The sequence below is a fragment of the Anopheles moucheti genome, chromosome X (assembly GCF_943734755.1).
Source record: "Anopheles moucheti chromosome X, idAnoMoucSN_F20_07, whole genome shotgun sequence".
In the NCBI taxonomy this organism is placed as follows: domain Eukaryota; kingdom Metazoa; phylum Arthropoda; class Insecta; order Diptera; family Culicidae; genus Anopheles; species Anopheles moucheti.
The window spans coordinates 10,922,902-10,936,344 of record NC_069142.1 but is presented as its reverse complement, the minus strand read 5'-3'; the positions used below and the strand labels follow the sequence as shown (position 1 = coordinate 10,936,344).

Below are 13,443 nucleotides of genomic sequence, written 5' to 3'. Positions count from 1 at the left end.
CTGCAGCTTACCGAAGCGTCACATATGTTAGTAAAATCGAGATGATGGTCTGGGTGTGAATGATGGATCTTTTGTCTCATCCCTTCGTCCTTATCATATTAATGGACACAAGTAATACTTCATAATTAAACAACGCACCGAATGGATTAATTTTGGATTGACTTTTATTTGGTTTTATTGTTTCCATGCGGTTTCCATAGTGTAGAGCACGCTGCAGATCTGGACGCAGTGGATGAATGCTTAATTCACCCCTACACCGATGAAGCCCATTCCGGGATGAACCCTATGCGTTCGCTTCATTCATTAAGCGTCCGTTGAGAAAGAGCGAGAACGATACGATTGTCCAGATGAGCGATCGATTCGAGCAGTGTTCGCTCGTGCTCATTTCTTTTCCAGTGATATAGTGCAAAGCACGCTGGAACGATCGACCGAGAGAGACAGGGAGCGAGAGAGAAAGAGAGCAAATGTGGATCGTGCACCGAACGGGAATGAACATCGCTAATGTTCGGGAACGCATTCAAACGGGAACAATTCATTCGAGCAGTTGTAACTGATCGAGACGGACGCGAGCGCAGTTTGCTCCGTGCTCTTGGTGTGATCGTGTCGTTTCCTGATTGCAGAAAACACGCCTTACAATTCGCACAAACATTTGCGTGTGTTGTGTGTGATCTTGTGTAGCATTCTGTTTTGTGATTTGGTTGTGCTCTGGAACATAACACTTGACCAGTGCGGATAATAGATGGGACAAAACAATACTACAATGTAATACTAGTGGTGCAAAAGAATAATTTTAAATATTATCGATAATAAGCATAAAACATTGTAACCGACGCGTATCGTGGTGAGGATACATATTGAGCAGTGGTTGGAAGTGATAGTTGTGTTACGATCGTTACTGAGATCTGTGTGATTTTGTGGGTGATGGTTTAACGGTCGTTGAATTGCTTTGTACTGAAATATAGTTCGCTAATAGTTATCGAAGAGAACGAACTGTGCTTTGCTAGTGTTTTCTTGCGCAATGTCTAACGCGTGGCCCCCGGGGCCAACCGGAACCGGAAGGGTCCGGAACCGTGGCGGTACGGCACCGCCCATCAATCAATCCCACCGTCCGCTATCAACGGTGACCGTGCAGTTGCTGGTGGTGGTAACACTTGCCGTGACAACTGCCCTGCTATCAACTGGTGCGGAAGGATCGACCATACCGGCGACAAAGGCAGGAGAGCACGATTATTCCGGGGCTATACAGGATCTTGAAACGGGCTGCATCAATCGTTGCCCCGATCAGGTAATAGATCGATTACTCACATCCTTACATGTTCATAATATTGTGCTGTTAAAAAAAAGGTTACTTCTAATAACGTCATACCAGCTACAATAGCTAACGCCTGCTTTATTTTTATAACGCGTAGCTTGAAGGAATGAGACCGAAGTAGCTTGATCTTCTCACAAATTATCTTCTACTTCAAGGTCCACTCCTGATTGAGTATATCATAACGGTTATGACTCAGGGCAATAGATCTATTTGACTCACTTCCCATATTCCACCATACTATTTACATCCATGTAATCTTCGCATTCTTCATCATTCAAATTGCAATCGGATCATTGATTCGACCCCTACTCTATTCGTAGGTAGGATGCTGGGAATTGTAGATCTAAAATCACTCCACTCACATACGCAAGCTATTTCTCATTGCTAAGATTACTCTCACACAATATTGATGCCCCATCCTGACTATCTATGCTTAACCTGTATGTTCCTTGTCGTCCTGTGTCTTACCTTCTTACGGCCAAAACGATCCATTTCTGCGTGCGCTATGATATCATTTAACTGCACTTTTTAACCATTTTGATTATAACCATATTGATTTTGATTTGATTTGATTGAAATCTGCTTTTCGGGCCCGGCTAATTAATGATTTCTTATAATCCACTATGTTTAGTTTAATCTCCTCTGACGCGTTGTTAGATTTAAGATTAGACTATAAGATTCCTTTTGTTAAGCCTTGTTGGGCGGACAAATTATTTACGTATAATAATAATAATAATAATTCGAAAGCTTCAGGGTATCTGTTCCACTAATCAAAGCTCGCTAGCTCGTTCTCAACCCATCTTGCACTAAGGTGGCTCTAAGCTTGCAGCAACAATAAAACTGCTTGCCCAACGCTTCAATCTGGAACGAACACGTTCTCTTTTGCACAAAAGGTACACACTTTGCACACGCGGCCCAGCAAAACAGTTAGTAGGATTTTAATGAGCGTTCTAGCGAGCAAAATTTTCGCTATAAAACTGATTTGCCCGTTGCGATTGATTTCAATCCCCCGGCGCCGATTGCACCTACGGGAATGTGACAATAGGGGTTTCGGGTGACTCGAAGGGATGGATGAGCCTTGAACGTTAATTGCGTCACGTCTACGTTCGTACTGTCCACTCGAAGCTGCACTATGTGACTAATCGGTGGAGAGAAAAAAATATTTTACAAGCCGTTGTGAAGCGGTTGGAAACGTTACAGCGTACACAGGGTACGGGTGCGTTAGAGTGTTTCATTTCTATCGTGTTTATGCACAGAAAATGACTATTTCATTCGCACCTTGATGTAGGATTCCTATGCAGTTATACTGAACTTTGATCCATCATGACGGGAAGAATTGCAACTGGTGAAGGAGTTTGCGAACTCTGTACAACCCCTCTGCAGTCCTTTAGGGTTGTAGCTGAACTTGTAGCTTACCTTTATCATTCCTCCCTGAGGTACCTTTATTATGTAAACCGTGTTGCTGGAAAATTAATCGTAGCATCTAGAGCCGATAAAGATCTAAGCTCATGCCGTCTGAGGGACACGGGATCCTCTCAGATCGATGTTTGACAGGTTGTATGAGAGCGGTTTGGTAAAAAATAAAATACGCTATAAAATCGTCACTTCATGCAGATGATGAAAACCGATCAACATTGGGTGGCAAACCCCCATGGACTTTGCCCTGAACCGGTTTTTGTTCTCATAATAACCACACGAATTGGTGTTGCGAATCGTGGCCACCAAATGAGAACAATCAAATAAAGATAGCACCTTAACTTCTCACCGGTGATCAGGAGGACCACACCAACATTCAGGGTTACGCATATCATTTCTTTTACGATTCAAGCATTTTTTTTAACAGCCCCCCCCCCCCCCCCCCCCCCCCCCCCCCCGGTTGCATTCCTGTCTTGGGTTCTGTCCAAGAATATAAATCCGTAACTCATCGATTCATGAACGGTCCAGGGGTTACGCCTTTCTCGGTCTCTTCTTCAGCCGACGGTCCGTTTCTGTGTCTGTCGCACTGTCAAGTGCATAACCAATCCAGAGGTGCAATCTCTTTCAAGGCTTACCACCTTCCAGCGACCAAAACACGGAATTAAAGAGAAGCATCCATTCGTTTTAGCTTCCCATTCGCAATAAACTTCTCCTCACTCTTACACCTCTCTCTTTTGCTCCCATCCCGCGTTTGCGGGTTTTATCTGTTCAGAAGCGGTTTCCTATCATCGATCGCTCTTCTTTCAAAATTAATGATATCATCACTCTCAATTCTCAAATATTTGAAACTGTGGGGTGTTCTTCGCTATATCCTATTTTGCTCTTTCTCTCTCTCTCAGAGAGAGGATTAGTGTTAACAATTTTATCATTCTGCTATTTTAATAGGATTCGAACTCAAGGTTGCGCTGTGCTTTTCCTGACTCTCTCGAGAAGGGCCGCTCTATCGATGAGGCCGTTAAGCGTACTGCGCAATGATACGTTAATTGTGAACCAGTCTTATCTCTTTATAACTGAACGTATGATTTAAAAGCGGCAGTGACATGCCGCATTGTGCATCACTACGATTTCCAATCTATGCTTGCACAGTCAAAATAAACAACAATAATCATGCGCTGCAAAAAGGAGATGCGTGTTAAGATGCATTCCTACATGCGCATCCATCTGCGCTAATTACTTGGGATGCAACACAAACCTAGTCAACAGGTACCCTTAAAAGCGTGACGCTTAAATAGTTCCCTGTTGCAATCTCACTTACGTTTAGCAGCTAGAAGCGATCGTTTGTCGGGGATTGGAGTTTGGAAGGTTTGGACGCAGGGACCGTAGCGACGCATAGCATAACGTTCGCTTTATGCGATGGTGGTGCGCCGTTGGCTTAGCCGCTGCTAATACACTCATAATGGAGGCAAAATTATAATACCGAACTCTCGCGCCATTCGCGCCTGTTCCACCTTCCCCCTTTGCTGTTGACCTTATCTGTGACAATTTGTGGTGTTGCGTTTCCACTACCGTGCACGGGTTGCGCCTCCGCAATCGGCAAGCGAACAATGATGTACCTCTGCTCCTTTACCGTCACACTCGCACCCACCCTTTTCATGTGCGCCCTTTCGCCCAACACCTCGCGGCCATCCGCCACACATACACATGCATGCGACCCACGGAGGGTAAGAATGGGAAGGAAGGAATTTAACGCTCGCGCTTACCGGAACCTGGTGCTGACCTGGAAAAATGATTGGCCACCATGCTCTCTGGTGCATGCGGCGGACCGTAATATGGTTTTCGTGTTATTTTCTATTCACAAACCCTCCGCTTGCGGCGTCAACATATCTTGTCTACCCGTTTCGTACCCATTTTTTTTTCGCATGTGCTCTAGGCACGGTTCTAGCACGGTGCGAGCCCTTCTCGCAACACACCATTCATTCTTCCATGTCAGTAGAAATGTGGCACGCACTTGTTGCTCATATCAGAACGCACATCGGTGTAGGCAAATGTTGGTGTAGAATGAATGGATTAGTCGCTTTTCTGCTTGCTTGTATTTTTTGTTTTAAATCGCAAATTTTGCTCGTACCGACGGAGTATTTTTGTTGTGCTTTAAAACTGACAGCGTTCGACAGGACTTTATGAAGTTGACTGTCAGATGTCATATCCCGAACTTCTCTTTGGATCCTCATTGTTTACTTAGCTCTAACTTCAACTACTATCAGTGTAGAAAAGCCATCTCGTCTGATGTCGTTGTTGATTGACTATCAACCCGGTTGGAGCGTTAGACGAATTGTGGTCCATGCTATTTCGGTGTCCCCCGCCCAGTACCCAATACTTAGTTTGTTCTAATTACGTACGTGTACGGAATGTCGTTCAGCGTACCCATAGTTACACAGTCAATTGAACGAAAAGCCAATTTTATTTCTTCCTTATCTCGAACATGGCCGTTAGTTCTGCTTCGCCACAGCGCGATCGATGGGGAATCGAGGGAATCGTTCGGGAAGTCGCAAACAGGAAAAAAAAAATCCTTTTACGCTACAAATGTCGAAAAACAACTACCAGCGTGTTTCTTTTCCCCGTCCACCCAAACCTCTTCAAACAGCTTCCCTTTCGTCCGGGGCCTTTAGTGAAGCCTAATCGTCTTCACTTCGGTGATTAGATAGTGCGCTTTTATTTAATACGGCCCCTTGGTGCCCGCTACAACGTCGCTAATCAGTTAAAACCCGCGAAGGAAAAGAAAGCGAGAATCAAAAAGTGCCTATAAAATGAGTCGATTCAAGTAAAATGAAGTAAAACATTTTGGAAGACGAGTAAGCGAAAAAAAAAAACATACCGATCGGAGGATTTGCATGCGCGGGCTGACGGAAAACAAAGGAAATGTGCAATTAAATGCAAGCAATTACCTACAGTCGTACAATTAAAATCGTTTGATGTACGAGATTAGATAGATAAGCAAAGGCAGCAAGTGAACAGTGAGATTTCGAGTTTCGGAACCATTCAAATTCGTCGAATTCGTCGAAATCGAATCGCTAACGCCAAGAATCGATTTTTGTTGTAGCGAAAAAAGCACATCTCCCACAGAGACCTCGCGGCCTCTATCAGGTTGCTCTGTACGGTGACGGCGATTATGACTAACAGTCTTCTTTCTGGGTTTTTTTTTGTTGTTGCCTGCATCTGCCTGCCGCGGCACAATCGCAACCGTTGCGATCGATAGCTCTGGACCCGATTGCGCAACAATACCATCGACACATGATCAGCATCTCGGTGCCTTACGGTGTTGTGACCGCCAGTCGCATGGATCCTCCTACCCTGGTTCCCTTTTTGTTTTGCTTTTCCTCTGCTATCCACATTCCGTTCTGATGGTTTAACGCCCTCACGCTCGGTGTAGATTCTAAAGAACTTTCACCGGAGTACGCGTGAAGTGAAAACACATGTTGCGTGTCAAATTTTGAAATAACGTCACTTGCGGGTTGTGTCAAAGCGTACCAGTAGCTCTCCGATTAGACACGCGGCAGAATGTATCGAACAGTGGGTATTATTCGTCGCATCTTTGAACACTTGACATTTTCTCCAAACTATTTTATTACCAGTCCTTGCGACGGAACTAATTTCTTACCAACCTTCCCGATATTTTGCTAGAACTGGGTTTTTTTGGTCGGCAAAGGGATTGAGATGCGGCTAGGCATTACGGCAGGTTCCGAACGGACCCATGCTGCTAGAATATTCGGTAAGCTATTAACCGAGAGCCGCCGATAATGGTGAAAACGTGATACTAGTAGGTTATGACCCGCGTCGACGCAAAACCGTTCCGAATCAATGGATGACGATTGACACCGCAGCTTGGGGTTGCCGAAGTTCAGCCGACTGTCGTAAAAATAAAGCTATAAAACGCGACGCTCTAAATTAAATCTAGTGATGTATGTAATAATTACCGAAAAATTTCTTCCCAGACCCATGGCTGTTCTGGTTGGTACACAAATCAAAGCTCCAAAACAAGTTCCAGCCATTGGAAACATGTGGTGTACGATGTGTTTACCACCCAACAGAACGTCGAAAGGCGAGAACACGGGTGGTCTATGATAACCTGCCATTACCTCTTATCACTACCTAATCCGCAACCCTTTTTGCACGAATGTATGTTCCCAAACTTCCTTCCCAATGTGGAGATTCGCACTGATACATGTTTTTTTGGGGTTTTTTTTTGCGACCGATACTGATGATCTGATGAGCTAGAACATCTCCAAAACCCCTCGATCCATTCGTTTTCGATTGAGACAGCGTGCGGGCTGTTACCTAGCTCTGATTCACTCTGGCGAGTAATTTGCGTGCAGCATCGAAACGCAACATCTACCATCGGTTTGTCGCAGCATTTCGCGTGTCGCAATGCTCGTCAATGGCCAATTACTGGACCCCGCGCGTCGCGGCGTACCTACCAAAACAAAGCCAAACAACAACAACAGCAACCAAAAAAAGCACACACCCAATAACAACAGCAACAATAAAACAAATAATAAACTAACCGCGATGCAAGTGGATGCTCCGTTGGTGGAGTTTGGTCCGTTGGGCAAATCTCGAACGGGAGCGGAGTTGTTTGGAATCTTCAGCGCATTCTCTCCTCCGCCTGAGCTATCCTCCCCCACTACTCCTAAAACCCCTCCACACTCCCAAGCCCCCTCCCCCCCCTGCCTCCCTCCATCCTCCCCCTCCCCACCAACCCCAAAAAGCAGGAAACCTACATCCGGCAGTTATTTAATCATTATTGTTGCCGTATTTTTTTGACATTCGTTTTTTGTTACTGCTGGTGTATGGTTTTCGCTACTACTGCCATATTACCGTCGCTGAGTGTCCGAAGGGTTCCCGCAATGCGAACGTGTGCCGACGCAAACACCGGCACCATTTGAATGGACAGGGCTGGGAAAGGATTCGTTCCATCTCCAGACGACACTATCCCGATGCATCACGAATGGGACATAGAAGGGAAAGGATTGAAGATGATCGCCCATCGGCGGGCTAATGTGGATGCCCCAACGTCTATGGAGTTCACTGCAGAAGTACATCCATATAGTTCGGAAGTTGTGGCTTGGCGAGTTGGTTCGTACATTAACAGTTCATCTGGACCCCGATCAGTCCTTTGCGGAAGCAGCCTGACGGAGTTCTAAAGCTGTCAGTACTCCAACCACCATGAAGTACATTATAGCATTATCGAAGACTTCGTAACATTGTCTCGAAACCCTTACACTTCTTCGACGTTGCACAGCAAGAAAGCCCATCTCGCAAGAACCTTCATCGGCGGTCTTGAAAGATGATGTCTAACGTACAGCGTGGGATGTCAGTTATTTTCCCCCCATCTACAAAAACAACGTTGTCAGTAAACCTTGAACGGCTATAATAATGAAAAAAAAATGTATACACACATATATACGTACGGTCCAGAATTCGAGAATCCCTATCGCTGACTACCCTGCAGGGATTTGCATGTTCTGCTTCGTACAACCACTGCCAGTAAGCGATAGAGTCACTGATCGTAATTGGTTGCTTAGTTCGATGCGTCTGACGCCTTATCGACGCGTGGTTTGAAAAATATCTCGCCCGGTCGGGCAAGACGAAGCAGACGCAACCGTGTGTACCGTCTTCGGGTTCGGACAACCGACCCGCTATCTCGGTGACTCGCGATGACCTGTGCAACCCCTTCAAGTTGTCAAGTCAGGGAGCGCGTCGTGATTCCGGCACTGGTCCGGAGGTACTGCTGCTGCCTAAAGATTTATGCTCTCCTTTACACGCTCTCCGTCAGTGGTTTGAGCAGTTGTTTATACGTGCTCTCGTTCCGATGCATTACCGGGTGGAGTAGCGTAGTTGTTGGCGTTCCGGTCTGCCGTAGTACATACCCGCGGCAGATTGTTCCTGCCGATTACACCAGCACCAAACAGCACTGCTAGCTACACGAATGGCCGGCTAGGTAAACCGCCTCGTGAAGGTAAACCCCTGACGGTGAAGCGCCAGAAGCCGGTAACTATCAGCATGATTGCCCCGGGTATCAGTACGGTTCAGCTAAGCTTGTCAGCTCAACTGTCAGTGATTGCGTTACTTCACAAACCATCACCAAATCACTGATGGGTGTCCCGGGGAGTGAATTCGCATCACACCGTTTTCGGTCGATGCTTTAGTGCATCAACACCTTCATGGGTGGGATGCGTTACTTTTGCGGTGATTGTTGATTGTACGCCAAGAAGGCACTATAGTAGATCGTATTGGAACTTTACCATCACGATGATCTCACCATCACGCATAGTTGGTGACATAGCTATCCATAACCTCCAGCCAAGGTGGAGCGTAACAGAGGCACAATAGTCTAAACAAACCGCACGCCTCAACCACAAGTAACCTCGTGTCTCGCCCTGTTCTCGTTCGCCCTATGTTCCGAAGAACGTGAAACAAGGCTTAAAACCCTTTGCCGTCCGTACCTCATCCGCAAAATCGTTTGTTATTATAATGCGACCAGCAATTGGGTAAGATCACACGACTCCATGGCACCGAATCTGTCGTTCCGGTCCGCTGCACATATGCGTGTGTGTCGAGCCTCATAGAATGCCGTTCCAACATCGGAAACGGTTGTGACAGGCTCGGAGCCGGCATACTAACAATCGACTATACTGTTCGCGTGCTGGAACTGGCGGTGTCGACGGCGACGATCACTAGCCGATTGCACGATGATCGCTGCGTTTGCTGCGATTGTGACAAAGAAATGGATAGTATGCACAACAACTACACTACGAGAAAGAGAGAGAGAACAGACGATAGGATAAAAGCGAGAAGGAGAAAAAGGGAATAGTGTCAAATGACAGTATGCTGGTAGATTTTAAAGGTTAGATAAGAAGCTCGGCTTTTGCTGGCGCTGTAAGGCATGGCAAAATCATTCATGTTCGCGGATTTTTGAATGCGCCGAAGAGATAAGTTCGTTTGCGGGACTGAAGAAGTAACGAATATGAACGAGTCAGCTAAAACGTGAACAGCGACAGTGGACGTCGGTACCACAACGCCACACAAACAGTCACGGCGTTGTGGCGGCACACGAGAAGAAAAGTTGCAAATTGAGTTCACGGAAATCTCAATCAAACACTGTTGTCAGAAACGGCACATCCAGCCGGTTGGCTATTTGGCCGGGCAACTATATTGCGCACAGATACAAGCACGCAACGCTTGGAAGCTCTTGCACATTCGGGCACCGTTCGCCACGACTTGAATTAATAGCGTTGAAATAGATGCTTCTCCGTGTAGCCAGCTGAATCTGATAGCCTGGGAAGGTAAGGACTGACGCACTGGCCAGAAGCGGGATAGCAAGGTATGCTCTGTCTCGTATGACGATGCACTGCTACTACACCTGATCTTTTCACGTGACGTTTCGGACGTAAACGTTTGGCATGTCATCGATACCCGTACGGTATCGGACGTTTGCTAACCGCAAAGCCGGAATTGGGCGTGTAAAGTGTTAAATGTCCACCGCATTCCCAGGAGTATCGCCAAGCGAGTAATCTGCCATCCCTCCGTTAATTCTTCCCAACCAACTCCAAAAATTGTTCCGAACTTGTGCTTGACAGTTATCAGTGCTATCCGCCCGCCATCATGCATTGACGCTAGAGATGACAGATTGGAATGCACTGCAATCGAATGAAGGCGCTAAAAATAATATCTTTCATATCAGATCGAGCTCTGTCTCGGGTGAGCAGATTTTATACACTTGCTCTTGGCTCCTATTTCATTTTCCATCCGCCAACACCACATTCACATTCGCGACTGCAACGCCACGAGCGATTGTGAGAGGAAAGAAAGAAGTTCAATAAAAGCATCAAGAAAGCTATCCGACACGATCTTGGCGATTAGAAGCCAATGACACTCCGCGCCAACTGCTACACTACCTGGCTCCAATTCCGGATCCTTCCTCAAGAACAAAATCGTCAAAACGGTGTTGTTGTCAGCAGGCATCGACACGAGACAAAAATGTTTGCAAATATGTCCCTGCGCTCTGCCTGTACATTCGCGTGCCGCACGACCGAAGCAGTAGTGGCCGGCCCGGTTTGTAGTAGGCGCGTAAAGCATTATTAAAAAAGGGAATAACGCGAACCATCAGTGGGGAGGGTTTTCTACTTTGCGCCCACTGTTTTGCCTCTGTCAAGTGTGTTATCTTCTTTTTTTTTGGGAGGAGGGGACTTGTTGCACGCCATATTTTTGTTTTTTCTTGTCTTTCTGAGTTTTTTTTCCCCTGCGCGTACTTTAATCTATAAATAATGGGGATACCGGTAGGTTTGAATGCGAATTTCGGGAGAGAGCCTGTCTTCCTTCCATCTCATACTGTGCTTCCTCCCGTGAAGAACAAAAGCAATAGAACGAAGTTGAAACAATCAACGCACCGTAGGAGAAAAAAAACCCAAGCACGATTTAAAGGAAGAATGAAGCAGCAACGACAAAAGGAAAATAGAAATGGCGCAAAATTCGCGTAAAAATGCATAAACTGTGTCGGTTAGCGTTTGCGTGCTCTTAACCCCCAATCAGTTTACACCCCCCAGGTCCCACCGATGGTCCTAATTACTGCAAGTGACGCAAGATCGGTTGCGGTGCAAAAATGTCACCCAAACGCAAAGAAAGAGCACAGCATTTGAAACCAAAACAAAAAAAATGCGAAATACGAATCGAGTGGCAAGCAAAACAATAATAATTCGCGAAAAATTTCACACTATGAAATGCCGCATGGGGTTATATCCTAGTGACAGATTTGCCGGATCCCCCGTGTGTGCTTTGTTGGAATTGTTTGCACATTCTTCGCTATTTCTAAATACAGGTCAAAACCGGCATCCGTGGCGAGGTTTTGGAATGGCGAGCAGCGGGCCCCCGGAATGTCGAATTCAGTCAACAATTCAGTCAACCCCGCCGCCTTCGGGTCAGATACGAACGATTCGGCTCGGTAGCTGAACGCAAACCAGTTGGGTACTGACAGACAGCGCGTCGGGCGAAGATCTGCAGCCTGCTGGAATATATCGTATCGGTCACATGCAAAACAAAAGAAGCAAACAAAAAAAAACCACCTTGTGCTTTTTATTGCATTTTGTTTGCGTTTCTTGCCCGGTTTGTTTCGTGCACTACGCATTGCCCTGGAGCGCACGAAAGAGAGTGCAATATCCGACAGTTGGACAGTGGTTCCCCTCCGGGGTGTACTAGCCCCAGACCGGAAGGTTTAGTTTAGGGCCTCAATTAGAATTTATAACGCATGGGCGCGCAAACGCCAACTCGTCAATCCCCGCCATACCAGTTATGAGTGAGGGAGGAAGAGAGAGACAGAGAGACAGAGCGAGAGAGAGAGATAGAGAGAGAACGAAAAGAGATGGAGATCATAATGCAAACGATCGTCGGTGCACGTTGACTGTGTGCTGGAAGCTTTTTTCACTTGTAATTTTTATTTTTTCATCCATTCTCCCCCATTATTCTTACTGTTGCTCTTATTATTCTCATCTCAGTGTCCACTCTCATTACGTTCGCTTCGTGTATGTGTGTGTGTTTTCGTTTTCCTCATTTCCAACTCTTTTGTTTGTTGTTTTACTCTCCCATTCATGGACGTTCTATCGCCACTGTGAAAATAATATGCCAGTAACAGACAATTTCAAATTCTATAACTGTCACGTCAAGTCGGTGGATTTACTTAAAAAAGTAGTCGACTCAAGCTGACAATATGCTTTGTTTGTTTACTTATTATCAAAGCAGTGATGCTGTGTAGAATACGCATAAATCGTTTGGTGAAAATCAATCCGCAAATAGTCGACAAGTTCAAATCACAACTACCTTTGACTAATTGACATTCTGAGCCATAGGTCAATTGGTTGTCTTTTTTTTTGGAACTGTGCCTTCTAATTGCCATTGACATAGTCAATTTGGCTAGCTTCCGGTTTCCGGGTATCTGTCGAGCCAAGGCTCGCCTCCACCAGGAACCTACATCAGCCACGAAACCGTAGCGCCGTTCCGTGTCCCAGAATTGGGATGAATTGGTTCGCTCGGACAATCATATTAAATTGAACCCCAGGACGAGTTCTGGTACGAGAGAAACAGAAACATAGCACGAGTATCAAAGCAGCAAGTAATATACAAATATAATCGCGCCGAACCAGTACAGTGAAGCCGGAGTCACAGGGAATTATGCTGTTGTTTTTATGTTTTCCGAGGCTTCTCACCGTGTGTCCGCCCGCTACTTCCATTAATCTCCCTGTGGGTCTTGCACTTGGGCCCCGCGTCTGTGACTTTTTTTTAGGTTGGGATTAGTTCATCCTTCCTTTGCTTTTGTTCGCATGACGCGCGCCGTCTTGATCCCTTTGGAATGTTCGGGCCATGCTCCTTTTGTTTTTTTGTTTCTATGGATTCTAGTTGACAGGATTTGAGCGGTTAGTTCGGGTTTGTTTGGCCCTCACTGGATTGGTTGGGATTGATTGTGACTTTTTTTTAACCATCGGATCGTATTTCACTACTTGACTGCACAGTGACCGAAACACAAGCGAGAAGCAGAGAAGAGTTACATGGTCAACCTTTCGAAACCACCCACCCTGCACCCTTAGTCTCTCTCCCTCTCTTCCTCTTCCTGTCATCTCTTCATCTGGTTTTGGACGTGAAGGGAGATTTTCCCTCAATTTGTATTAATG

The 13,443-nt window shown here is 46.0% G+C and overlaps 1 protein-coding gene across 1 annotated transcript in view; it reads left to right on the top strand.

Annotated features, from left to right (window-relative positions):
- Window positions 1–1,018: 1,018 nt before the first annotated feature.
- The window catches only part of LOC128306870 (protein sevenless), a 30,965-nt gene continuing 18,540 nt past the window's right edge, over window positions 1,019–13,443 (top strand). The window contains exon 1 of the mRNA XM_053044502.1: window positions 1,019–1,285. Coding sequence (XP_052900462.1) covers window positions 1,019–1,285 — 267 coding nt within the window. The remainder of the gene's footprint in view (window positions 1,286–13,443) is intronic.